Raw genomic sequence first — 26,547 nt, 5'->3', positions numbered from 1 at the left:
GCACATGAATTTAAGTCGATTCCCCCAGTTGAACTTAAATTTGACGCTGTAGCGACCAGCGAATGTCATATGTTCTTGCCTTTAGAATATGCACTTTAAACGTATCAACATTAGAACCGATCAATTAAGAAATGTCTTTGAGTGGGGAGCAGACAGAATTCCTTGTTATTTTGTGCGTCTTGGCTGCAGCCCTCGTGCAAACTTACCGTAAGTCTTCATTCAATATTTTTCAATATTGCTCTTTGCATTTCGATATTCATAAAGTAGCCAAATTATGTTTAACGTAGGTTGTTCATTCATTGCAACCAAGAAACTACATAAATGTGCAAGCAGACATGGATCAGAGCGCTATAACCTGCTGTGGATTGTGGCACGGTTTGATTGACATGTAATGTCAGACAGCTATAATTCGTAGGAGTAGTAGCAGAAAACCCCCAGAGTGAACATTTTGTATGGTGCGTAGGCTATATTGCCAGACACTTTTTTTTTTTTTTTGGTGACGCAGATAAAAAAATTCATACACAATCATATTTACCGCCGTATTTGCTTCCCGATATTTTTTTATTCTGTATTCCAATCAGTATTTCTATAGTGTGAAAGTCAGTATAATGGATTGATAAAATACAGATTGACATTGTAACTATTTGAACATGCACTCCAAGGTAAACATTGCCTGGTAATAGGCCTACTGTATGCAATGCTCAATATACCTATTCTTCAATCCATACAATTCATTCAGCTGAATACACAGACAAGACACTCTTGCTTAGCTTCTATCCACCACCTATGAGTGTTCTTCTAATATTATGTAAGGTGTGTTATTCATCCCTGTGGTAGAGATCCAAGAGGCCACTGTGTACTGGGATGCTGCCCAGAAGAGTGTGATTCTGAAGGAGGGGGTGTTGGAGAAAGAAGGGGGTGCCTATGGCTATTACAATGATACTCTCCTCCTGACGGGCTGGGGGGTACTGGAGATTCGGGCAGGGTATGGGGAGACCCCCGAGAGTGATGAGACCACTTCCTTCTTGGCTGGGTATCTGGAAGGGTTCCTCACTGCAGAGTGAGTGCTTTCACTGCTTTGTTACAAATGACACTGATGTTCGTTTTATCTTTATTTAGCACTGTTCATGCCTATACATTCATTATAGACATCATCAGTATTGAGAGTGAGAATCCTTTAGGAAATGTTGAGGAAATTTTGACTCTGGCTTTCTCTCTCCATCAGGCAGATGTTTAGCCACTATGCCAACATATATCCTCAGATGATTAAAGACGAGAAGATTCTGGACCCCTTGAAAGATTTCATGATGTAAGATTCCCTTTTATTCTATAGACCAGCGGTTCTCAACCTTTTCCTTTCTGGGGACTACCAAATCACTATCGAAAGCTTGAGGACCACCATTCGCGGAATCACAGATTTTCTTTTTACATCAAATATCTTGACGGTCAAATGTAGTCCATTTTAACAGTGAATGTAACAAATTAAAGGCCTATAATTAGTATAATATCTGAATACCTGAGTCGGTCCACAGTAAACAGGACTACTGGACCAGAGAGCAGGTGAAGTTGAGGAGAAACACTGACCCCTTGTGGCTGCATACAGGACTGATCCTGGCTCAACTGGATGGGCTACAGGCTGGAGCTGCATACTGGGCTAAGAGCAGGCAGAGAGAGGTGTGTGGGAGTGAGAGAAAGGTGTGGGGAAAGGTGTGTTTTGAAGATTATTTTCTGTATGCGAGCATCAGATTTTCCTCCAACCTAATGGAATCTGTAGATTCACAAACCCCTAATTGCAAACCAAAAACAGTTCCCAGTCCTTTATGCAAATCCCAACTGACCCCTTTCTTTCCCCTCTTTACGTCCTAGCCTCTGTCCATGTTTGCGCTGCAGTTTCTGAATGAAGTTGGAGACCTGCTGGACCTGATTCCAGCGCTGACGCCACGCTTCAACTCCTCCCGAGGCCCTGTGCCAGTTATGGGCCACTGCTCAGCTCTCATAAAGGTCAGAGGTCAAGTGAATTTGGCTGGGATGAGGTCTGGTCGTTTGTTTAGCTCATGATTGGTGGTGTTTATAGTTTATTTATACCTGACTTGCATATCATCCCCATGAGTGGAGTTATACAATGCGATTTCCATAATCTACAAAAGATATTCAGCCACTGTTAAAGCATATTGGTTTATAATGATATAGATACCTTTTTTATTGAGCTTACATTTTTCTACAGGAGTGGATTAATACCTTTCTCAGATCCAGTTTTCTCTTCAGTTCATGCACGAGGTAGTGGTGATGGTACACTTTTTCCTCAACCACAAAAGCCTGTGATGTAACACCATGTGTTTGGTGTCTTTATCCTGTTCTCTGTGTAGGTTCTGCCAGGCTTTGAGAACCTGCTGTTAGCCCACTCCAGCTGGTTCAGCTACGCTTCCACCATGCGTATCTACAAACACTGGGACTTCAGGCTGGCCGACACACACACCGCCACGGGCAAGATGTCCTTCAGCAGCTACCCTGGTACAAGAACGATTGAATTTGATTGATATAGCGCTTTATATTGAACCCTTGACTGGGAACACATTCTCATTTACAGCAACGCCCCGGGGAATAGTAACAGGGGAGAGGAGTGAATGAGCCAATTGGAAGCTGGGGATGATTAGGTGGCGATGATGGTATGAGGGACAGATTTGGAAGCCTGGTTCCTCATTTTCAAGTCAAGGGGGTTAAGTGATGTTATTGAAGATTTGCCATTTTCCCTATCAAACAATATATTGTGGCTTAAAAGTGCTATTTTTAGAGTTAAGCAGGGAATATTATCTCACTCTCAGTGCAGAAACCCACTACATTAAAAACTACTAAAATACACTCAGGGATCTAGGATTTGAATTTATCTAGCCCTTCTTCTGTGTACAAGCTTACCACAGTCTCTCGGGACTGAAATCGACTACATTATAATGACATTTTTAATTACCCTGTGGTGCTAGGAATGTTACACCTCACATATGTCCTTACCCTTAGCCCGGCTTCTTTTTTTCTCTACACTATGGTACAAGGGATGCTATACTACTCCCACATCCCACTCCAAGCCGCCCCCACATGTCCTCTCCCCTCCTTCACCCCTCAATGTCCTCCTCTCCTTTCCTAACCAGACATGCACTGATCTCCCCCTCTCTCCTCTCCCCTCTTTCCTGCCAGGCTTCCTGACATCCTTGGATGACTTCTACCTGCTGGGCAGTGGGCTGCTGATGACTCAGACCACCAACAGTGTCTTCAACACCTCTCTGTTCACCCTGGTCACCCCCCACAGCCTGCTGGCCTGGCAGAGGGTGCGGCTGGCACACGCCCTGGCACGCACCGGGGAGCAGTGGGCACACATCTTCTCTAAGTACAACTCCGGTAATGCCTGGGGTGTGGAGGATGTTTCTGGGATTGGGTTTTGTGATTTGTGTAATAACCTGTACTTGCATGAATAACCTATGAGCTTTTGTTTAGGTGTGGTGAGGTGTGAGGATCGACTTTGTGATTTGTGTGCTACTGTACTTGTTAATGATTGCAGGATTACATGTTTTCTGTGCAGTAACACTAGGTATTTTATGTTGAATTGATTGTTGCATAGTATGATAAATGGCATAGTATGTTACACACCATGTGATGTATCGCCTTAGGCCCTGACCACAGATGATGGAACCGTCCTGTTCTCTAAGGGTGTACTGTAGTCTGTCTTTGTTAATAGAGCCATTGCAGCAGGAGATGACAACTTGTTGCTTAGGAGGAACAGTACAGCTTGTTCTCACTGAGGGGACTGACTGGCCATAGCCTCTGTGTCTCTGGAACCTACAGTAACCAGAAAGTGACACCTGATACGTGCCCATTATGATGGTATACATGCGAACTCTGCTCACCAGTTCCATATTCAAATACTCTATTTTTCCGGGTATCTGCATGTTCCAGTGTAGTGCATGGGTTCACCACAGTCCCAAGCCATGACATACTGCATATCAGGAGGAGACTTGTTTCTCCTGTCTTTTCAAGGACCTGTAATAACCAGTAGATAATCAACAACAAACCAAGTTAACCACCACTAATAACACAACTACATTTCCCCTCCCTCCCTCCTCAGGAACCTATAACAGCCAGTACATGGTGCTGGATCTGAGCAGGGTGTCGTTGGGGAGGAGTATAAGGGATGGGGCTCTGACTGTGGTGGAGCAGATACCAGGACTGGTGCTACACTCTGACCAGACACAGGCCCTGCGACAGGGTAAGGGACAGTCTCATTTCAGTCTGTTGATATAACGCTAAACTGGTGGATATACATGGGTTATATGCCATCCTAATTGACACTCTAGGATTAATAAAGTCTTATTGGATTGAACTTCATATGCTTCCCCCAAATGTAATGAATTGATTGACAAGCTGATATGTTGCTACATTTATTTTCAAAGCCTGGGGGAGAAGGATAAATGTATTGTTTGTATAATGTGATTAAATGGCAGCTGTACTAGCCATGATTATTATCTATATGTGTATATTGTAAAATAAAATTGTGTTTTACTACCAATATGTGCATGACACTTAAAGGCCCAGTGCAGGCAAAAATTAGATTTTCCTGTGTTTCATATATATTTCCACACTAAGAGGTTGGAATAATACTGTGTAATTGTGGAAATTATGATAATGCCCTTTTTTAATGTAAGGGACATCACCACGCGGTAAAACCTCTCTGCCAATAACAGCTAGTTTTCCGTTTTCCCCTCCCCAATCCGACCACTCCCGGACAGTCGTAGCAAATTTCTTGCTTGAGAAATTGCTCTTGCTAAGAAGCTATTTTTATTTTATTTTTGACCATTTTGATTTGAAAACAATTACAGTAAGGTACTTAATTGTTACCCAGAAAGGATTTGATATTAAGGTAAAAACAGCTGCATTGGGCCTTTTTAAATAAAATATATCAATCAAGGAATCATGTTGGTTGTTTGGGTCTCTCAGCATCTGATATGTCTTCACCCTTCCTACATTATTCTTGTCTTTCTCCTGGTCCCTCCGGCAGGCTACTGGCCATCCTACAACGTGCCCTTCCATGCAGACATCTACAACCTGAGTGGCTACGGGGTCATGTGGAGGAAGCATGGAGAGGACTTCTCCTACGACCTCTGTGCCAGAGCCAAGATCTTCCGCAGGGATCAGGCCAGGGTTACAGACCTCGCCTCCCTCAAGCACATCATGAGATACAACAGTGAGTGCTGCAGTATGATTTTATCAGGAATGGGTTGGTAACTGTAGTCCTTTTATAATTAGGCAGATGCAGGCAACGCCAGGCCTGGAGGACCGCTGGCCCTGTAGTGTCTGTAATCTTTTTTGCTATAGCCATAATCGGGCTGGAAAGAATCGGGCCTTTCATTCCGGGCTGCTCAAGCTATCCCTATAAATAGAATGAGAATTCAGTCTGAGATTAAATTATTCAACCCCACAAGGAGGATAGATCATCTTGCTGTGTGGGTCTACTAGATTGTCACACCTGCTGTTCCAACCTCTGAACTCAGTGCTTTTGAACTGTGTCTCCAGACTACAGGAAAGACCCTTACTCCAAGGGCCATCCCTGTAAAACCATCTGCTGTCGCAACGACCTGAGGCTGAAGAAACCACGTCCAGGAGGCTGCTATGACACCAAGGTCAGGGTTCAATTACCACCATGTCCAGGCATTCTCACTCATAAAATAACAATATCAAAGGGAACATGATGGCACAATTTATACTCCTACAGTACATCATAATACTAAAATAACATTCAGGTAAAACAAAGGGCCATTTTTAATTATCATTCTCTCTCTCCTTCTCCCTCTCTCCCTCTCCTAGGTGACGGACTTCCATCTGGCCCATCAGTTAGCAGCGGAGGCAGTGAACGGTCCCACCACTCAGGGGGGCCTGCTTCCGTTCTCCTGGAGCCACTTCAACAGCACAGCCCACAAGGGTCTGCCGCAGTCATACAACTTCAGCTTCATCACCATGAAGCCAACCCTGTCACTATACCAGCCCTGAGAGGGGTCTGGGGGTCAGGGTTGTGTTCATTAGGGCATGCAACACTTTTTTTTTTTTTTGCAATGGAAGATGAAAATAAGTGTTTCTTATTGTCCAGGTAGTCCCTCTCTATTTAATTCAGTTTTCTTCCATTTGGTGCATAATGAAAATGACCCATGGGACTGAAAGCACAGCGGGAGTAGGGGAAGAGGTAGCCACTAGACGCTGATCTAAGGTCTGTTTTGTGGTTTTTGTTGTTAGCGAAACGGTTAGATGCACTGAATATAGTGTATCTTTTTTTATGTGATTGTTACTTTTGTATAATGCGTGTTCATTTGTGTGGTGTATATTCCTCTGAGTTAATGACTGAGCAGGCAGAGGTCATTACATGATTCTATGTTTACAGTGCAGTCCAGTGAACTGTGTCAGTCGGGGCTGGGGAACATGTAGCCTGCAGGCCAATATTGACATTTACACACAATGATACCAGCTCAGACTTTTCATTTTTATGCCACAGTTTGGTTCCCTGGTCTTGACTTAAACCAGAAGTGATGACCGGATGCCAATAATCAGGGAATTAGTTGTCTGTACAACATTCTCAGGTTTGTGTGTTTTTTCTGAAGCCACCATATTGATACTCCCCCGAAGAAAGTCCTCCATAGGAATGAATGGAATTCCACAGTACAATTAAATGTTTCAATGACAAAATGACATGTCTTTAGTGGGGACAGTAACATTAGTACTCTCAAAAAATTATACTGAAATAGTTTAATTTTGTATTTTAATGTTTAGCTCACATAATACAATTTAAAGGTATGCGTTAAGGTGTCTGTAATAGAATAAACGTGGCAAAAATGATTGTAGACATTTAATAAATGCATTTCTATAGCTTCCAAAATATGTTTTTACCATAGAGTACCACAGTATGAGTCATAATACCCATAAAACCTAGCGTTTTTCCAGCATTCAGTTTTTCCATAGGGGATTTTAGAAAAACTTCAAATAAGGGCGGTGTTTCGTGTAGGCTTACCCTGGCGTTACGTTTTAATAACCGTGTAAATCTCTCTAGGACAAGGTGACTTTTATCAATATATTCGCCTGTATTTACCCCCCAAAAATGAAATGCTAATTAGCTGCTAATGTGGCTATCATAAAGAACTACAAATGCCATGATGATCTGGGCGAGACTGCCAAATTGAGGCAAAGGTAAGAATCTCTGGATTAACTATCTAATGTTAGTTAAATGTAGTAATTAATAAATTGGCTAAATTTATTTAAATGGACAATTCTGTGAACTGTCTTGTGCAAGTTTTTTATTGACACAATACCTTTTAGCAAAGGTGTCAGCGAGAGATGACGTGCAGGAGCTTGCAGGGATTTGTAGTTTTGCATGATGTCTACTTTGATACTAATTAGCATTTTGAATCTGAGAGTAAATAGAGCCGAATATATTGATAAAAGTGACCTTGTCTGAGAGAGCTTTACATGGTTATCAAAACGTCACGCCAGGGTAAACCTACACAAAACACAGCCCTTATTTTAAGTGTTTCTAAAATCCCCTTTAGGACAAATAAATGGTGGAAAAACGATTGGAACCATTTCCCTGTTTGACCGCTAGGTTTTATGGGTATTATGACACCTCCACTGTTGGGCTCTGTGAAGGAGTACAAAAATGGAGATCCCTTGGCTTCAAAACAGCGCCCCCTGTCAGTCATCTAGTGTGTATATGTAAATCGTTGGGCGGAGCTCGAGTCAACGAGGTACACGGTTGTCGTAGAGAGGGGAAAAGTGTTGTTGAGAAAGAGAGGAAGCTCAACCGTGGTGGGCTACGCACGCACGCTATTGCTTGTTGACGTTGTTTGCATCCATTGCTTATTTTCCTAATGGCAACGGAGGATAAAAGGAAATCGGTGCCGCAGGCTGTATCAGAAGTCGGCTCGTTATCAACACCTCAGGGCTACAATAACAATAATAACAACAACAATAACAATAAAGACAGCGAGGTAAGCGAGAATAAGACCACAGCAACCTCGAGCGGTACCGAATCAAGTGGGACGGAAACGCACAGCATCGGGAACGGTTGTGGAGTCAATCCAACAGTGGGAAATAACGGGAAATGGGTCCGTTTGAACGTCGGCGGTACGGTATTCCTCACAACGCGGCATACCCTACTTAAAGAACAGACTTCCTTTCTCTATCGGCTCTGTCAACAACAGGACTTGCATTCGGACACGGTAAGGAGAGAATTGATCAAGCGCTTGTCTTCGCTTCGATCAAGAGATCCGAATCTGATAAGGCAAGACAGGCACTGTAGGTTGTCAATCTGTAGGTTGTGACTGATCTGTTCATGAAATACCGTACATCACTAATGCAGTAGGGCTATATAATATGATTAATTTCAGAGTGACTGTCTGTCTTTCTGTCTGTTTGTAGCCTATGATTACAGATGGTCTCGTCCCTTGGCCACATGCATAGCCCAGTGTTGTACTGTCAATTCACTGGCTCCTGCACCACTGGCCACAATTAATAGATGAGGCGCATCATCTTTGTGTGTGACCTTCATTCATCTAATTTGATCACTAATAATCAGAATAATTTGAGTGCTCTTCTTGACCATTGATGACGTGATAAATCCTACCCTGCTCTCCTCCACATCTAGATCTGATTAGTTTATTTCAGAGATAAGATCACAAACATTAGGCTGGGTATCAGTCAAGCAAGACCTGATGAGACGTTTGATATGTGCCCTAACCTACCGCGCAAAAACACCATGGAGTTATTTTCCCTGGTTGACACAGACATGCTCAGGAAAGTGATATCACAATTTAAGCCTTCTAACTGCCTTCTCGATCCTATCCCCACCACCTTCTTCAAAACAGTGCAAGTTATTGTTAATCACTCCCTGTTCACAGGCACTTTCCCCAATGCACTAAAAACTGCTATGGTGAAACACCTTCTGAAGAAAAGTAATCTAGATTCTTCAGCTATTAGCAATTTTCAGCCAATCTCCAACCTTCCATTCTTAAGCAAAATTCTGGAGAAATTGGTTTTCATACAGCTAAATGATTTTTTTAAAGTGCCAACTGTATTTGAGAAAAATTCCAATCTGGTTTTTGTGCCTATCACAGCACAGGGACAGCCTTAGTTAAAGTGGTAAATTATCTTAGAGCCAACACAGATGCCAAACAGCTCTCTGTCCTTGTACTCTTGGATTTAAGTGCTGCATTCGACACTGTTGACCATGATGTCCTTCTGGAGAGGTGGGTTGGTTGGTTTAGGACCTAGTTAACTGGTCGAGAGTTTTGTCACCCTTGGTGAACATAACTCAGAGAAAATAGATATTACATGTGGCGTTCCACCAGGTTCCATTTTGGGTCCGGTTAAGTTTCAGTTTATGTATGTTACCCCTTGGCAGCGTTATCAGAAAGCATGGCATTGATTTACACTACTATGCAGATGATAGACACCTTTACATTTCTGTGTCACCAGAGGATTTTAGCGGCACAGATAAATTATTAGACTGTATTAGTGATTTAAATACTTGGATGGCTCACAATTTCCTCCAGCCAAACCAAGACAAGACCGAGGTACTTATTGTTGGAGCCAAAGCACAGAGAGATAATCTGGCCGCACATTTTAATTCATGGATAATAAAGATAAAACACCAGGTAAAAAACCTAGGTGTCATTTTAGATTCTGACCAAAATAGCTTTTTACCACCAGAGGAACATTGCCAAGGTGAAGCTGTTTCTCTCTCAGGCTGATACAAAGAGACTCATCCATACTTTTATTACAAGCAGGCTTGACTACTGTAATGCTCCACTGTCTGGTCTACCCAAGAAAGCCATTGGTCAACTGCAAAACATACAGAATGCTGCAGCAGGGGTACTGACCAAGACCAGGCGGAGAGCACACATATTTTAAGATTCTTCTATTGGTTTTTAAATCAATCGACGATTGTGCACCCCAATACATGTCAGACATGCTTTTGAGTTATGTACCCAGTAGGTCCCTCAGGTCCTCTGGCACTGGCCTTTTAACTATCCCAAAGCCTTGGACCAAGAGGCATGGAGAGGTAGCCTTTAGTTACTATGCCCCCAGCCTCTGGAATAGCCTGCCAGAGAACCTGAGGGGGGCCGAAACCGTGGAAATATTTAAAAGAGATCTTAAAACAGACCTTTTTTGCTTTGCTTATCCTTAGGGTGCTTTATTAGTCTTTCAGTTATTAATGTTATACTTTTCTTTTTTTATCCTCTTGTATTTGTGTAGTAAATATTTCTGTTTTTATTTTCATTGTTTTTATTTATATGATTTCCTGTGAAGCGCATTGCGTTGCATCCATGTCTGAAATGTGCTATAGAAATAAAGCTTGATTTGATTAGTGCACTAGTGTCCATGAGTGTGTGTGTGTGTGTGTGTGTCTCTCTCTCTCTGGTTTCAGTTATTGTTTTCTCCCTAGAATAAGTCAAATGATTGTATGTGTGTCTGTCTCTTTGTTGAGACAAACAACACCCCTGTTTTCCTAACAGGTATTTCCTGTGGGACCCAGTGAGGCCCCCATAGGACCTGGCACTAGGCTAGCACATTGTGTAGTTCCTTGGGTAAACGCCGGGTAAACCATTAACACACCAGATGAGGGTTTACTTTTCCGTGACGGCTGTTTAATGGGCTGATCGGCGGCGGTGTGGCTGAACAGACAGGCCAGGATGACAGGAAATACAGAGAGAAAGTAGCTCATTTTTAATCTTCACCCTCGCTGTGTGCGTGTATCATTCATAGCGAGGGTACTGAGATATTCTGGTGTCGTCAAGTCACGTCCAATAAGGAGGTGTCTGTCTGTCCTCAACTGCAGTTGCTCTGGGTTGTCTCTCGCTCTCTGCCCCTGTCTAGCCCCCTTTCCCCCAGCACCTCTACCTCTGCTCCTGTCTAGCCCCCTTTCCCCAAGCACCTCTACCTTTGCCCCTGTCTCGCCTCCTTTCCCCCAGCACCTCTACCTTTGCCCCTGTCTAGCCCCCTTTCCCCCAGCACCTCTACCTCTGCCCCTGTCTAGCCTCCTTTCCCCCAGCACCTCTACCTCTGCCCCTGTCTAGCCTCCTTTCCCCCAGCACCTCTACCTCTGCCCCTGTCTAGCCCCCTTTCCCCCAGCACCTCTACCTTTGCCCCTGTCTAGCCCCCTTTCCCCCAGCACCTCTACCTCTGCCCCTGTCTAGCCTCCTTTCCCCACCTCTACCTTTGCCCCTGTCTAGCCCCCTTTCCCCCAGCACCTCTACCTTTGCCCCTGTCTAGCCTCCTTTCCCCACCTCTACCGCTGCCCCTGTCTAGCCCCCTTTCCCCCAGCACCTCCACCTCTGCCCCTGTCTAGCCCCCTTTATCTCCCTCCCCTTCTCCTTCTCTCTCCAGTGTCTGCCAGCTCTCGACTCCAATCGATCCTCCTTTTATCTGCATGGCTCCCAAGTCTCATGTTCATTCAGCTGAGTGCCTCACATACCCTCCATCCCTCCGCCCATCTCACTCCCTCTCCCTCTCTCTCTCTCGCTCTCGCTCTCTGATCTGCAGGCTCTCATTCCTTTAGTGAGGTTGGACACTGATGTTGGGCGATTAGGCCTGGCTCGCAGTCGGCGTTCCAATTAATCGCACAGAATCGTCTAGAATGTCATTGTATGCTGTGACATTAAGATTTCCCTTCACTGGAACTAAGGGATCAAGCTCGAACCATGACAAACAGCCCCAGACCATTATTCCTACTCCACCAAACTTTACAGTTGGCACTATGCATTGGGGCAGGTACCCTTCTTCTGGCATCCGCCAAACCCAGATTTGTCCGTTGGACTGCCAGATGGTGAAGTGTGATTCATCACTCCAGAGAACGCGTTTCCACTGCTCCAGAGTCCAATGGCAGCGAGCTTTACACCACTCCAGCCAACGCTTGGCATTGCGTATGGTGATCTTATGCTTGTGTGCGGCTGCTCAGCCATAGAAACACATTTCATGAAGCTCCAGACGAACAGTTCTTGTGCTGACGTTGCTTCCAGAGGCAGTTTGGAACTCGGTAGTGAGTGTTGCAACCGAAGACAGAGACGATTTCTACGCGCTTCAGCAATCGCCGGTCCCATTCTGTGAGCTTGTGTGGCCTACCACTTCGTGGCTGAGCCGTTGTTGCTCCTAGACATTTCCACTTCACAATAACAGCACTTACAGTTGACTGGGGCAGCTCTAGCAGAGCAGAAATTTGACTGACTTGTTGGAAAGGTGGCATCCTATGACGGTGCCACGTTGAAAGTCACTGAGCTCTTCATTAAGGCCATTCTACTGCCAATGTTTGTCTATGGAGATTGCATGGCTGTGTGCTCGATTTTATACACCGGTCATCGACGGGTGATGCTGAAATAGAATCCACTAATTTGAAGGGGTGTCCACATACTTTTGTGTGTATATAGTGTAGTTCTCTCTTTCTGCTTTTCTGCTAGCTCACTCCACTCTGTTCGTGTTCCTGAATCCCTCTCTCCCATTCTCCTCTTTCTGAACTCCTTGGCCTCTCTCTCATCGCTCTCTACCTCCCTCTCTCTTTATAGTGTCTCTGTGTTTGAGGATGGGTGCCTGGGGCTGGTTGAGTAATCGGCAGGCAGGGAGCTCTCTATGGGGGATGCTGTAAAGGCACTGGCAGGCCTTCAGCCAAGAAAGGGCCAAGCCATGTGAATGTAACAGGCTCTCTCTCCAACACTCTCTCTCTCTCCCTTCTCTCCATATCTCTGTGCATCTCTATCCTCATTCTTAGTCCTTCTCTCTCTATCTCTCTCGACTCCCCCCATCCCTAGGCTGTAATAGAGACTCTATCACTCTAATTACATCCTTCTCGACACGAGGACTTTTGCTGTTAGTGTATAACAGGTAATCGCAAGGGGGTTTCCAATCCTACATATTTACCAAAACCCAATAGACTAGAATAGCGCAATAGAATATCACTTAATATTGATCTCCTATTCATACTAGTAATTCCTATGGTTCTCTCCTCCACTGTAGGACGAGACAGGGGCCTATGTGATAGACAGAGACCCCACCTACTTTGGCCCCATCCTCAACTACCTGCGACATGGCAAACTAGTCTACAACAAGGAGTTGGCTGAAGAAGGTACTGGATTAGGTTTGGTATTTTTACATTGTAAGACTAGTAATAAGCATGCAGCAGTGGTGTGTGGGTAAAATCACAGGGGAAGCCAGAAAAAAAGCCATACTACAACCTATGTGTTGTGATAATTGCGTTGTTTTCTCTATAACCTGTTAGTTCATATGCCTTGACACCGTGATATATAGACCTAAAGGCCGAGACAATAAGAAGACATAGTGGCAGAAAAAATTCAACCACACCTTTGTTTCATCACTAAACCGGAGAGCAACATCTGTCCGGTGGAGTCCACACAGCATATTGCATGTAACAAACAGTTACATGACCTACAGCATGGTCAAGCAAGTTAACGTTGCCGACATTTTTGGACCACTAAACAACTATTGATTTAGAATTACGTGAGTTACCCAAGTCGCAAAGAAAACAGGAGCTGCCTTCACTATTCCAGTGACAACTAAAAGATACCAAAAATGATTTAGTCCAATCAACATAAGCTAAATATGATTTTGCTGTCCATGGTTCTGATTTCTCTGTGTGTGTGTGTGTGTTTCTCTCCCAGGTGTGTTGGAGGAGGCTGAGTTCTACAACATCACTCCTCTGATCAAACTGATCAAGGAGAGGATCCTGGAGCGGGACTGTAAAGTCACACAGGTCACACACACAGACACACACAGGTCACACACACAGACACACACAGGTCACACACACACACACACAGACACACACAGGTCACACACACACTGTACATAAGCGACCGAGATATACACAAATACAAAATGGCTACAGGTTAAAACAACAGACTAGCACCCAGTGCTTTGTGCAGAAAGTTCTGCCATGTTTCCTTCTGTATTTTCTAGTATATTTCACCCATCCCCCCTGGTTGTAAAGGCCTCCTAAACATGTGTACCGGGTGTTGCAGTGTTTACATATCTCTCTCTCTCTTCTCTCTCTCCGCCTATCAGCAGGTGCCTCCTAAACATGTGTACCGGGTGTTGCAGTGCCAGGAGGAGGAGCTGACTCAAATGGTTTCCACCATGTCGGACGGCTGGAAGTTTGAGCAGGTCAGCGTACGCGCCTGCAGAAAGCCCCGCACTGGACTGCTCTGGACTGTGGGTTGGACTCGTGCTGCTCTGCTCTACCACCCTCCCAACCAATCAACCCCTTTCCTGCTCTCTGTTAGCCAATCAGAGTCTCAGAGGCAGACCAATCAGAGACCAAGGCCCAGTCCCAATCTGCTCACAAAGATGGCCTCCTTTTCACATTTCCTTCCCCTCAGAAGAAGACTGATCTGAACAAACACAGACCAGTGATCATAACGGGAAGGAGATGCAAAAAGGAAGCGGCGCTAAGGAAGTTCCAATAGAACCTACCATATGTTGGCACGCACATCACCAGTTTAGTAAAGAGTATTGAGTAATGCTAAACATTGCCGTCACTGCAACAGGGTGTACAGTTCAGTCTCACTGCCCACTGTTGTAGTGCTGCTAGGCTGTCCTTCCACCGTTCCTGCTCTCTGCATGAGCATCCATGGCCTGACCTGCTGTGATACGGGGCCACCTCTTTCTCTCTCACCCTCCTTCTCTCTCTCTCTCTCTCTCTCTCTCTCTCTCTCTCTCTCTCTCTCTCTCTCTCTCTCTCTCTCTCTCTCTCTCTCTCTCTCTCTCTCTCTCTCTCTCTCTCTCTCTCTCTCTCTCTCTCTCTCTCTCTCTCTCTCTCTCTCTCTCTCTCTGTCTCTCTGTCTCTCTCTCTCTCTCTCTGTCTCTCTCTCTCTGTGTGTCTCTCTCTGTGTGTGTGTCTCTCTCTGTGTCTCTCTCTCTCTCTCTCTCTGTGAGTCTCTCTCTCTCTCTCTCTGTGTGTCTCTCTCTCTCTCTCTCTCTCTCTCTCTCTCTCTCTCTCTCTCTCTCTCTCTCTCTCTCTGTCTCTCTCTCTCTGTCTCTCTCTCTCTGTGTGTCTCTCTCTGTGTGTGTGTCTCTCTCTGTGTCTCTCTCTCTCTCTCTCTCTCTCTGTCTCTCTCTCTCTCTGTGTCTCTCTCTCTCTCTCTCTCTCTCTGTGTCTCTCTCTCTGTGGTAGATGGTGAACATTGGTTCGTCGTACAGCTATGGGACAGAGGACCAGGCAGAGTTTCTGTGTGTGGTGTCCAAGGAGCTACACACACCTGGCTCAGGCCTGGGCACCGAACAGAGCCACAAGACCAAGGTGAGACTGACACACAGGAAACACACACACACAGGTACACATGCAGATGCGTCAGATGGATATACTCCTAAATCGTACATCATTCACCATTCACTTATCACCATCATTCACTTATCACCACCATTCACTTATCACCACCATTGATTTCCACACAGGTCTGAAGTAGCAGGATACGGATCTGTCACTGTGTGACATTTCTCCTTATCCAAGATGATCTCAGCAGCCTTTGATCTTAGTCTCGGCATTCTCCACTCAAACCCTCCAAATGTCACACACATCTCCCAAATGTCATTCAAAAGCACATTCACTCCATCATCCATCTGTTCTCGCTCTCTCTTTGTGATACTCATCAATCTGTTCATTATTTTTTTGTCGTTTTTTATTCTCCGCCCTTTTAATCGAGGGAAGGCTTCAGAGGTGCAGGATGAGGAGGAGGGAGGAGAGAGAAATACCACCCCGAATGAGTGCAAAGGGGAATGACAGTCTTGTGTCAGTGTTCCAAAGACGTGAATGGGTGAGGATCCATGCTAGTGTTGTTGGCTGGTGGTGGATAGTAGCAGCAGTAGCCCATGTGATCAAAAGGGATCCAGAGCTATTTCACAGGCATTTCCTTGCCCCAAACTCAATACAGTAATCAAAGGCCAAGGATAGACTGTAACCTTTTAAAAAGTGTTTTAGATTTTTACATTATGTAGAGAAAAAAGTAGGCCTTGAACTTTTGCTCCCGTCGTAAAAAGTTGGCTTCTATTTGTTTGAAATACTAATTAGGGCCTTTGTGTCCTGCCTGGGACATGATCTGATCAGCGGCATAACCCAGCTGTTCTGATGATGAGCTAGTCTCCCTAGGCAGATTAACAATGCCCTCACACATTAACAATGCCCTAGATGCCTCTCACATTAACAATGCCCTAGATGCCTCTCACATTAACAATGCCCTAGATGCCTCTCACATGAACAATGCCCTAGAAGCCTTCACATTAACAATGCCCTAGATGCCTCTCACATGAACAATGCCCTAGATGCCTCTCACATTAACAATGCCCTAGATGCCTCTCACATGAACAATGCCCTAGAAGCCTTCACATTAACAATGCCCTAGAAGCCTCTCACATGAACAATGCCCTAGATGCCTCTCACATGAACAATGCCCTAGATGCCTCTCACATGAACAATGCCCTAGAAGCCTTCACATGAACAATGCCCTAGAAGCCTCTCACATGAACAATGCCCTAGATGCCTCTCACATGAACAATGCCCTAGATGCCTCTCACATGAACAATGCCCTAGATGCCTCTCACATGAACAATGCCGTAGATGCCTCTCACATTAACAATGCCCTAGATGCCTCTCACATGAACAATGCCCTAGAAGCCTTCACATTAACAATGCCCTAGATGCCTCTCACATTAACAATGCCCTAGATGCCTCTCACATTAACAATGCCCTAGATGCCTCTCACATGAACAATTCCCTAGATGCCTCTCACATGAACAATGCCCTAGATGCCTCTCACATGAACAATGCCCTAGATGCCTCTCACATGAACAATGCCCTAGATGCCTCTCACATGAACAATGCCCTAGATGCCTCTCACATGAACAATGCCCTAGATGCCTCTCACATTAACAATGCCCTAGATGCCTCTCACATGAACAATGCCCTAGATGCTTCTCACATTAACAATGCAATAGATGCCTCTCACATTAACAATGCCCTAGATGCCTCACACATTAACAATGCCCTAGATGCCTCTCACATTAACAATGCTCTAGATGCCTTCACATTAACAATGCCCTAGATGCCTCTCACATTAACAATGCCCTAGATGCCTCTCACATGAACAATGCCCTAGATGCCTCACACATTAACAATGCCCTAGATGCCTCTCACATTAACAATGCCCTAGATGCCTCTCACATGAACAATGCCCTAGATGCCTCTCACATTAACAATGCCCTAGATGCCTCTCACATTAACAATGCCCTAGATGCCTCTCACATTAACAATGCCCTAGATGCCTCTCACATTAACAATGCCCTAGATGCCTCTCACATTAACAATGCCCTAGATGCCTCTCACATTAACAATGCTCTAGATCTGGGATTTCCAAGACTAATAATGAGCTGACGCTGCTGTGCTGCCACTGATCCAAACCCTCTCCTAAAGGTCTCTCATTACCAATGCAATGACATGGAATAGCCCTGACATTTTGTGGAATAGTAGTATTAGTTTATTTTACAGTTCACACGCACAAAGACACACACACACACACACACACACACACACACAAACACACACACAAACCATCTTACTTGTACAAGTGTAAAGGGGACATAGTTTGGCAGAACTGCACAAAGTGGAGCTGCAGCGTTTTATGTTTATCCAAACACCAATTAATCAAGCTTATGTTGTTGTTTTCCATCCACAACAAAGGGACACACTATTATTGTCACCATTGTCACCATCAAACATAAACAACATTACATTTCTGTCTTTAGATTGTTTCCCATGTCGTCCAATCAAAGCTGATCCACAGTTTGAAATGTTTCTCAGTTGTAAAATATTGTGAAGGGTTACATGAACATGAGAATCTGTCTTTAAAGAGGGTCTCTCCTGTCTCTGCTTGTCTTCCAGCTTTTTCACAGCCATGGATCCCGGATGTACTAGAGAGAAATGTATTTTTCTAGCTTGACATTCCATTATGTGTTTATTTATATATGTTGTATTATTGTTGTTGCTTTGGGGGGAAAAAAGACCAATAAATGCTCAAACATTGTTTTCAAATATTATTGAAACATTAGCAGAAATGTCCCTCACCAGCAGCGAAACAGCAACATTTCAAAGTGTGAGAGACGGATATGTTAGTAAAAGCATTTTGTATTATTATCTATCATTTAAAATGTATTTTAGTTCTAATCACCACTTAAGTCATGGCAGTTAGGGAATCTTAGTAAAATACATTTGTACAAAAAAATGGATGAAAAGCACTTCAAATCAATGTGCTCATCCAACTATGAAAAATGAAATTCACACTAAATATGTGATTCGTAAGTTGTTGTTTAGACTGGTTCTGACTGGTCTGATGCTTGATACCATAGTGAGACATGGGCCTGTGGTGTGTCTCTGACATTCTGTGAGACTCATACAGAAAGACAGACAGACATGAACTAACCGGCCACAGTCAGCAACACTCACTAACTCGCACACGCACACTCACACACTCACACTCACACACACTCACACTCACACTCACACTCACACTCACACTCACACTCACACTCACACTCTCTCTCTCTCTCTCTCTCTCTCACACACACACACACACAACAGTGCTTCCTGCCGCAACATGCATGTTCCCTGAGGCATGTGCGTGCCTGCAGAGCAGAGCTCTCAGCCTGTCGCCCTGGCCTGGCTCCAGCGTGACTCTAGGCCCTGTCAGGAACATGAAGAGAAGAGAGAGGTGCCTGAAAGAGGCATGTGTCTGAAATGGCACCCAATTCCATATATAGTGCACTACTTTTGACCAGAGGCCATAGGTCTCTGGTCAAAAGTAGTGTACTAATTAGGGAATAGGGTGCCATTTTGGTGCAACCCTGTTCTCTGCTCATGTTGTAATGATAGTCCCTGGCACCTTGAGGCCAGGCTGTTGTCATGACATGTTTAGCTAGAGCAGGGATGGGCAACTGGCAGCCGCGGACCCCTTTTGTAAGCCTGCGGATACATTTTCAGAATAATTACACAAGTGCAATTTAGAATTTTGGTTGTGCATCAGCAGTTTCTCTCTTATGACAGTCAGTCAAAATGATTTAGATTAGTAAGTTAGTCTAGCCAGCTATCTAAACTTGTAGTAATCATGGTCAAATTATCGATCGGAGGGCCCCCCATTGATTTAGTTAGTCACTCTCACTCAGATATCATATTAAAAACGGCAAACATTTCTCTCCACCCTATGTGTAGAATTTCAGGTACTGTACATTTGGTGTAAAATTGCAACATTTTCTCTATGCCTCATGTAGAATTGCATGAAATTAGTTATAAAATAGCAAAATATTTTCTCTGCCCCACGTCAAAATCTGTAGAATTGCAGTAAACTTGCTTTAAAACTGCAACATTTTCTCTACGCCCCATGGCAAAATGTGTAGAATTGCAGGAAATGAACTCTAAAACATTTTTCTTTCTGCTTTGAAGAGGGGGGCTGCTAAAATATTTTGCTCCATAGGTGGGGGGGAGCAACACAATGTCACCCCAAAAGGCTAGGGCTGGCTCTGACTGCATTTGTGGTCATGGATGTTGGTACACAGACCCACGAGCCATTGCGGCCCCTCATGATAAATTCAGATTTTTTTGTGGCCCCACCCCATCAAAGCTAGAGGTATGATGGTTCCTCGCTTTCACATGGCAAAGTATTCAGACCTTGACTTTCCACATTTTGTTACGTTACAGCCTTATTCTAAAATGGATTAAATTGGGGGGTTTTCTCATCAATCAACACACAATACCCCATAATGACAAACAAAAACAGGTTTTTAGATTTTTTGGTAAAAAAAAAAAAAAAAAAACTGATATCACATTTACTTACAGTAAATATTCAGACCCTTTACTCAGTACTTTGTTGAAGCACCTTTGTCAGCGATTACAGCCTCGAGTCTTCTTGGGTATGGCGCTACAAGCTTGGCACACCTGTATTTGGGGAGTTTCTCCCATTCTTCTCTGCAGATCCTCTCAAGCTCTGTCAGGTTGGATGAGGAGCGTCGCTGCACATCTATTGTCAGGTCTATCCAGAGATGTTCGATTGGGTTCAAGTCCGGGCTCTGGCTGGGCCACTCAAGGACATCCCGAAGCCACCCCTGCGTTGTCTTGGCTGTGTGCTTAGGGTCGTTGTCCTGATGGAAGGTGAACCTTCGCCCCAGTCTTAGGTCCTGAGCGCTCTGGAGCAGGTTTTCATCAAGGATCTCTCTGTACTTTTCTCCGTTCATCTTTCCCTCGATCCTGACTAGTCTCCCAGTCCCTGCCGCTGAAAAATCCCCACAGCATGATGCTGCCACCACCATGCTTCACTGTAGGGATGGTGCCAGGTTTACTACAGACGTGACGCTTGGCATTCAGGCAAAATAGTTCAATCTTGGTTTCATCAGACCAGTGAATCTTGTTTCTCATGGTCTGAGAGTCCTTTAGGTGCCTTTTGGCAAACTCCAAGCAGGCTGTCATGTCATGCCGTCTGGCCACTCTACCATAAAGGCCTGATTAGTGGAGGGCTGCAGAGATGGTTGTCCTTCTGGAAGGTTCTCCCATTGACACAATCTTGTCTAGGAGCTCTACGGACAGTTCCTTCGACCTCATAGCTTAGTTTTTGCTCTGACATGCACTGTCAACTGTGGGACCTTATATAGACAGGTGTATGCCTTCCCAAATCATGTCCAATCAATTGAATTTACCACAGGTGGACTCCAATCAAGTTGTAGAAACATCTCAAGGATGATCAGTTGAAACAGGATGCACCTGAGCTCAATTTCGAGTCTCATAGCAAAGGGTCTGAATACTTATGTAAATAAGGTATTTCTGTTTTTTATTTGTAATACATTTGCGAACATTTCTAAAAACTAGTTTTTGCTTTGTCATTATGGGTATTGTGTGTAGATTGATGAGGAAATGCTTTAATTTAATCCATGTTAGATTAAGGCTGTAACGTAACAAAATGGGGGGAAAAGTCAAGGGGTCTGAATACTTTCCGAATGCACTGTATATTATTACAGCATTTTATGAGACGTTTTTCAGATGTATTTAATACTATTTTAATTCAATTTATTTCACTGTTAATGAGGAGAAAGGAGCTAAGACCCTGTCAAACAGCTGGCCAGAGCCTTAGAACAGAAAACTGTCACAACTGATTTAAAAGGATTTGGCACTGGCCATCATCACCTCCTAGCCCCTGCAGCCCAATATTGGCATAGCCAGTAGACTGCCTGTCTCTGCAACCTTCAAATACTGCAACTACAGTGATTCTAGTCTCTACACATCAACACACCGACAGATCACCATTTGAGTTGATTTCAGTTGAAAGCTTTCATGGAGGCAATCTTGCATTTATTTTGCGCTTGTGAGGTGTTAACCTCTTTTGTTATCAAGGAAGAGCATTTTTGATGGTCTTGCAATTTTGATTATTGGGTGCCTTGATTTCAAGCAGTCATCTACAAAGTCTCTGGGCAGATTTGTTTGAGTCGGTCAGTAGACTGTATAATTACCAAGCTGTTACTGAATACTGTTTTTGGTTATTTCTTTTCATGACATTTGAATTGCGTGTTATTTTACTGTAAAATAAGTTTTATCTTGTTTTTCCTCTGTTTTTAAGTGTCAATGTTTTTCTGCTTTATTCCATGTATAGCCATGTGTCTGGCATAGACCTCATGGGGCGGCAGGTAGCTTAGTGGGTAAGAGCGTTGTGTCAGTAACCGAAAGGTCGCTGGTTCTAATCCCAGAGCCGACTAGGTGAAAAATCTGTCGATGTGCCCTTAAGCAAGGCACTTAACCCTAATTGCTCCTGTAAGTCGCTCTGGATAAGAGTGTCTGCTAAAATGTAAATGTAATGTTTTGGTGGTGTTGCATCAGAAGGCGTCCCCCTTATTGAGACTCTAGTTTGTAGCCTAATCTCAAACTGTTTTTCCAAGACATCAGAAGTTGAGTTGAAAACCTAGTATTCCTCAGCATGAGGTTTTTGTTTATTTTTCTACTCATCCATGAGCATGACAGATTTATCCCCCGTGCTTCACGGTTGGGATGGTGTTCTTCGGCTTGCAAGCGTTCCCCTTTTTCCTCCAAACATAACGATGGTCATTATGGCCAAATAGTTATATTTTTGTTTCATCAGACCAGAGAAAATTGCTCCAAAAAGTAAGATCTTTGTCCCCATGTGCAGTTGCAAACCGTAGTCTAGCTTTTTTATGGCGGTTTTGGAGCAGTGGCTTCTTCCTTGCTGAGCGGCCTTTCAGGTTGTCGATATAGGACTCGTTTTACTGTGAATATATATACTTTTGTACATGTTTCCTCCAGCATCTTCACAAGGTCCTTTGCTGTTGTTCTGGGATTGATTTGCACTTTTCGCACCAAAGTACGTTCATCTCTAGGAGACAGAACGCCTCTCCTTCTTGAGCGGTATGATGGCTGCGTGTTCCCATGATGTTTATACTTGCGTACTATTGTTTGTACAGATGAACGTGGTACCTTCAGGCGTTTGGAAATTGCTCCCAAGGATAAACCAGACTTGTGGAGGTCTACAATGTTTTATTGAGGTCTTGGCTGATTTCTTTTGATTTTCCCATGATGTCAAGCAAAGAGGCACTGAGTTTGAAGGTAGGCCTTGAAATACATCCACAGGTACACCTCCAATTGACTCAAATGATGTCAATTAGCCTATCAGAAGCTTCTAAAGCCATGACATCATTTTCTGGAATTTTCCAAGCTGTTTAAAGGCACAGTCAACTTTGTGTATGTAAACTTCTGACCCACTGGAATTGTGATACAGTGAATTATAAGTGAAATAATCTGTCTGTAAACAATTGTTGGAAAAATTACTTGTGTCATGCACAAAGTAGATGTCCTAACCGACTTACCAAAACTATAGTTTGTTAACAAGAAATGTGTGGAGTGGTTGAAAAACAAGTTTTAATGACTCCAACCTAAGTGTATGTAAATTTCCGACTTCAACTGTATATATATACAGTGGGGGAAAAAAGTATTTAGTCAGCCACCAATTGTGCAAGTTCTCCCACTTAAAAAGATGAGAGAGGCCTGTAATTTTCATCATAGGTACACGTCAACTATGACAGACAAAATGAGGAAAAAAAATCCAGAAAATCACATTGTAGGATTTTTTATGAATTTATTTGCAAATTAAGATCTTAAAAATCAAACAATGTGATTTTCTTTTAGATTCCATCTCTCACAGTTGAAGTGTACCTATGATAAAAATTACAGACCTCTACATGCTTTGTAAGTAGGAAAACCTGCAAAATCGGCAGTGTATCAAATACTTGTTCTCCCCACTGTATGTGTATATATATATATATACACACAGTGCCTTGCTAAAGTATTCATCCCCTTGGTGTTTTTCCTATTTTGTTGCATTACAACCTGTAATTTAAATGGATTTTTATTTGGATTTCATGTAATGGACATACACAAAATAGTCCAAATTGGTGAAGTGAAATGAAAAAAATTACTTATTTAAAAAAAAATCTAAAAAATAACTAACGGAAAAGTGGTGCATGCATATGTATTCACCCCCTTTGCTATGAAGCCCCTAAATGAGATCTGGTGCAACCAATTATCTTCAGAAGTCACATAATTAGTAAAATAAAGTCCACCTGTGTGCAATCTAAGTGTCACATGATCTGTCACATGATCTCAGTGTATATATACACCTGTTCTGAAAGGCCCCAGAGTCTGCAACACCACTAAGCAAGGGGCACCACCAAGCAAGCGGCACCATGAAGACCAAGGAGCTCTCCATACAGGTCAGGGACAAAGTTGTGGAGAAGTACAGATCAGGGTTGGGTTATAAAAAAAATATCCGAAACTTTGAACATCCCAACGGAGCACCATTAAATCCATTATAAAAAAATGGAAAGAATATGGCACCACAACAAACCTGCCAAGAGAGGGCCGCCCACCAAAACTCACGGACCAGGCAAGGAGGGCATTAATCAGAGAGGCAACAAAGAGACCAAAGATAACCCTGAAGGAGCTGCAAAGCTCCACAGCGGAGATTGGCGTATCTGTCCATAGGACCACTTTAAGCCGTACACTCCACAGAGCTGGGCTTTACGGAAGAGTGGCCAGAAAAGTCATTGCTTAAAGAAAAAAATAAGCAAACACGTTTGGTGTTCGCCAAAAGCCATGTGGGAGACTCCCCAAACATATGGAAGAAGGTACTCTGGTTAGATGAGACAAAAATTGAGCTTTTTGGCCATCAAGGAAAACGCTATGTCTGGCGCAAACCCAACACCTCTCATCACCCCGAGAACACATTTTACATTACATTACATTTTAGTCATTTAGCAGACGCTCTTATCCAGAGCGACTTACAGTTATTGAGTGCATACATTTTCATACTGGCCCCCCCTGGGAAACGAACCCACAACCCTGGCGTTGCAAGCGCCATGCTCTACCAACTGAGCTACAGGTAGAGCAACACCATCCAACAGTGAAGCATTGTGGTGGCAGCATCATGCTGTGGGGATGTTTTTCATCGGCAGGGAGTGGGGATGTTTTTCATCGGCAGGGACTGGGAAACCTTCCAGCAGGACAATGACCCTAAGCATACTGCTAAAGCAACACTTGAGTGGTTTAAGGGGAAACATTTAAATGTCTTGGAATGGCCTAGTCAAAGCCCAGACCTCAATCCAATTGAGAATCTGTGGTATGACTTAAAGATTGCTGTACACCAGCGGAACCCATCCAACTTGAAGGAGCTGGAGCAGTTTTGCCTTGCCTTGAGGAATGGGCAAAAATCCCAGTGGCTAGATGTGCCAAGCTTATAGAGACATACCCCAAGAGACTTGTAGCTCAAGTTTTCTGTTTTTTTTGTCTTATTTCTTGTTTGTTTCACAAAAAAATATATTTTGCATCTTCAAAGTGGTAGGCATGTTGTGTAAATCAAATGATACAAATCCCCCCCAAAATCAATTTTAATTCCAGGTTGTAAGGCAACATAATAGGAAAAATGCCAAGGGGGGTGAATACTTTCGCAAGACACTGTGTGTGTGTGTGTGTAATATATATATATATATCTCAGACAATTGTGCATTGTCATTTATAATTCACTGTAGAATATCAGCGCGAGTGAGAGCTTCCTTCCTACTCCCTTCAACTAAAGCATCAATGTACTCAGATACACCCATAACATCTCAGACATCCGTGACGTATAGGAATTGTAATGCCTCAGTGAACTATTACAGGTTCAATGAAACATGATAAATGTTTTCAATCCCATCAACTACATTGGTAACATGCTGTACAGGAATGATTCCAACAACTGTAAATATAACCACATAAAGAAATAAAGTTTCAATGTCATTTGTTCTTAAATGAGAAATTATACCTTGTTTTTATTTATCAGAGTAAAAAATTATCAATAATGGTCTACATATATTGCAGTCCGTTAAAAGGAATATGTATGTAGATAGATAAATAGATTGTGTGAAAACTAAAGTCAAATACATTTGAATAATAACCGTATTTCTCCTGATCAAAATAACTACAAGAAAGTAGTGAAGTTGTCAATGGTAGCCAGATGGAGGTACTCCGGCTGGTCATCGCCATCCTCCTCCTCTCCCCCCTGCTCCTCTCCGTCCCTCCCCACCCCCCTCCATCCCTCCCCACCCTCCTCTCTCCCCTCCGTCCCTCCGTCCCTCCCCACCCTCCTCTCCCCCCTCCGTCCCTCCCCACCCTCCACTCTCCCCTCCGTCCCTCCATCACTCCCCACCCTCCTCTGCCTCATGGACAGGGTGTTCCTCTTCTCCATGACCTCTGACCCCAGCGAACGGTTGTCCAGACACTTCTGGATCATCTGGGCCAGATCCTGCTGCAGACGCTGGCAGTTCTCCCTGCAGGGAGGGACAAGGACATAGGAGTTAATTACAGTATATAGATCTACATAGATATGTATCTCTAATGATCTCTGTTTATCCTACAAAATGGAAGAAGGACATAGAAGGTAGAAGTTAATAATATAGATGTAAATATGACGTGTACCTCTAGTGATGTACAATTATAGGGGAGCACGTACATTAGCAGGAGGTTAACTCACGCTGTCGGGGGCGTTGGCAGGTTGTAGTCCTCTCCTGTTTCACCTGTCAACCAGTAGGTCAACTCTGTGCCTTTACCCTGGGATACACATACACACACTCTTACATGATATTCAACTCAGTAGATAAGAGAACTACACAGTACAAATGACAGCAAAAAAATCTGTATGATTCTATCATGACAAACGGCAAAGCAGCATGTGCCATGTCCATACCTTGAGGAAAGTCTCCCCTCTCTTCTCGTACTCAAACTTGCAGTCTGTCCTCTGTAGGATGCTGATGGTGGGCTGACTGATGTGGATTCTCAAGGCTGGATGGAGAGAGACAGAGTTGTATTTTACTCATCTGCCATGACAGCTGATATGACATGTTTGTATGGAGTTGGTATGGATATCTCTAGTGTTCCTGTAGCCT

General features: G+C 43.8%; 3 protein-coding genes across 11 annotated transcripts in view; 2 read left to right on the top strand and 1 right to left on the bottom strand.

Annotated features, from left to right (window-relative positions):
- The first annotated feature begins 33 nt into the window (after positions 1-33).
- LOC121576761 (phospholipase B-like 1) lies at positions 34-6,723 on the top strand. Of its 2 annotated transcripts, none has more exons than XM_041890204.1 (11): positions 34-207; positions 838-1,060; positions 1,226-1,309; positions 1,533-1,674; positions 1,867-2,001; positions 2,367-2,511; positions 3,190-3,390; positions 4,115-4,255; positions 5,045-5,230; positions 5,560-5,666; positions 5,851-6,723. In XM_041890204.1, the coding sequence occupies exons 1-11, from the start codon at positions 132-134 to the stop codon at positions 6,031-6,033; spliced, it is 1,623 nt and encodes a 540-aa protein (XP_041746138.1). In that variant the 5' UTR covers positions 34-131; the 3' UTR covers positions 6,034-6,723. The 2 variants fall into 2 exon arrangements, with proteins under 2 accessions (XP_041746138.1, XP_041746130.1); XM_041890196.1 differs by having other exon boundaries at positions 814-1,060.
- A 1,026-nt stretch (positions 6,724-7,749) lies between these two features.
- Positions 7,750-18,107, top strand: LOC121576730 (BTB/POZ domain-containing protein KCTD5). 8 transcript variants are annotated; one of them, XM_041890134.2, is made up of 7 exons: positions 7,751-8,246; positions 13,033-13,153; positions 13,695-13,786; positions 14,101-14,244; positions 15,206-15,331; positions 15,740-15,845; positions 17,966-18,107. In XM_041890134.2, the coding sequence occupies exons 1-6, from the start codon at positions 7,896-7,898 to the stop codon at positions 15,809-15,811; spliced, it is 906 nt and encodes a 301-aa protein (XP_041746068.1). In that variant the 5' UTR covers positions 7,751-7,895; the 3' UTR covers positions 15,812-15,845; positions 17,966-18,107. The 8 variants fall into 8 exon arrangements, with proteins under 8 accessions (XP_041746082.1, XP_041746116.1, XP_041746068.1 ...); XM_041890126.2 differs by having other exon boundaries at positions 14,098-14,244; XM_041890156.2 differs by having other exon boundaries at positions 7,753-8,246; positions 14,098-14,196.
- A 614-nt stretch (positions 18,108-18,721) lies between these two features.
- LOC121569015 (heat-stable enterotoxin receptor-like) overlaps positions 18,722-26,547 on the bottom strand; it is a 28,475-nt gene continuing 20,649 nt past the window's right edge. Inside the window, exons 25-28 of the mRNA XM_041879637.1 lie at positions 26,349-26,443; positions 26,136-26,212; positions 25,782-25,932; positions 18,722-18,763 (exon numbers count right to left, since the gene is read on the bottom strand). Of these exons, the coding sequence (XP_041735571.1) occupies positions 18,722-18,763; positions 25,782-25,932; positions 26,136-26,212; positions 26,349-26,443 (365 nt within the window). The remainder of the gene's footprint in view (positions 18,764-25,781; positions 25,933-26,135; positions 26,213-26,348; positions 26,444-26,547) is intronic.

This window comes from Coregonus clupeaformis, chromosome 1, assembly GCF_020615455.1.
Source record: "Coregonus clupeaformis isolate EN_2021a chromosome 1, ASM2061545v1, whole genome shotgun sequence".
NCBI classification, from domain to species: domain Eukaryota; kingdom Metazoa; phylum Chordata; class Actinopteri; order Salmoniformes; family Salmonidae; genus Coregonus; species Coregonus clupeaformis.
The sequence above is the reverse complement of the archived record's forward strand: the minus strand, read 5'-3'. Positions and strand labels throughout refer to the sequence as shown.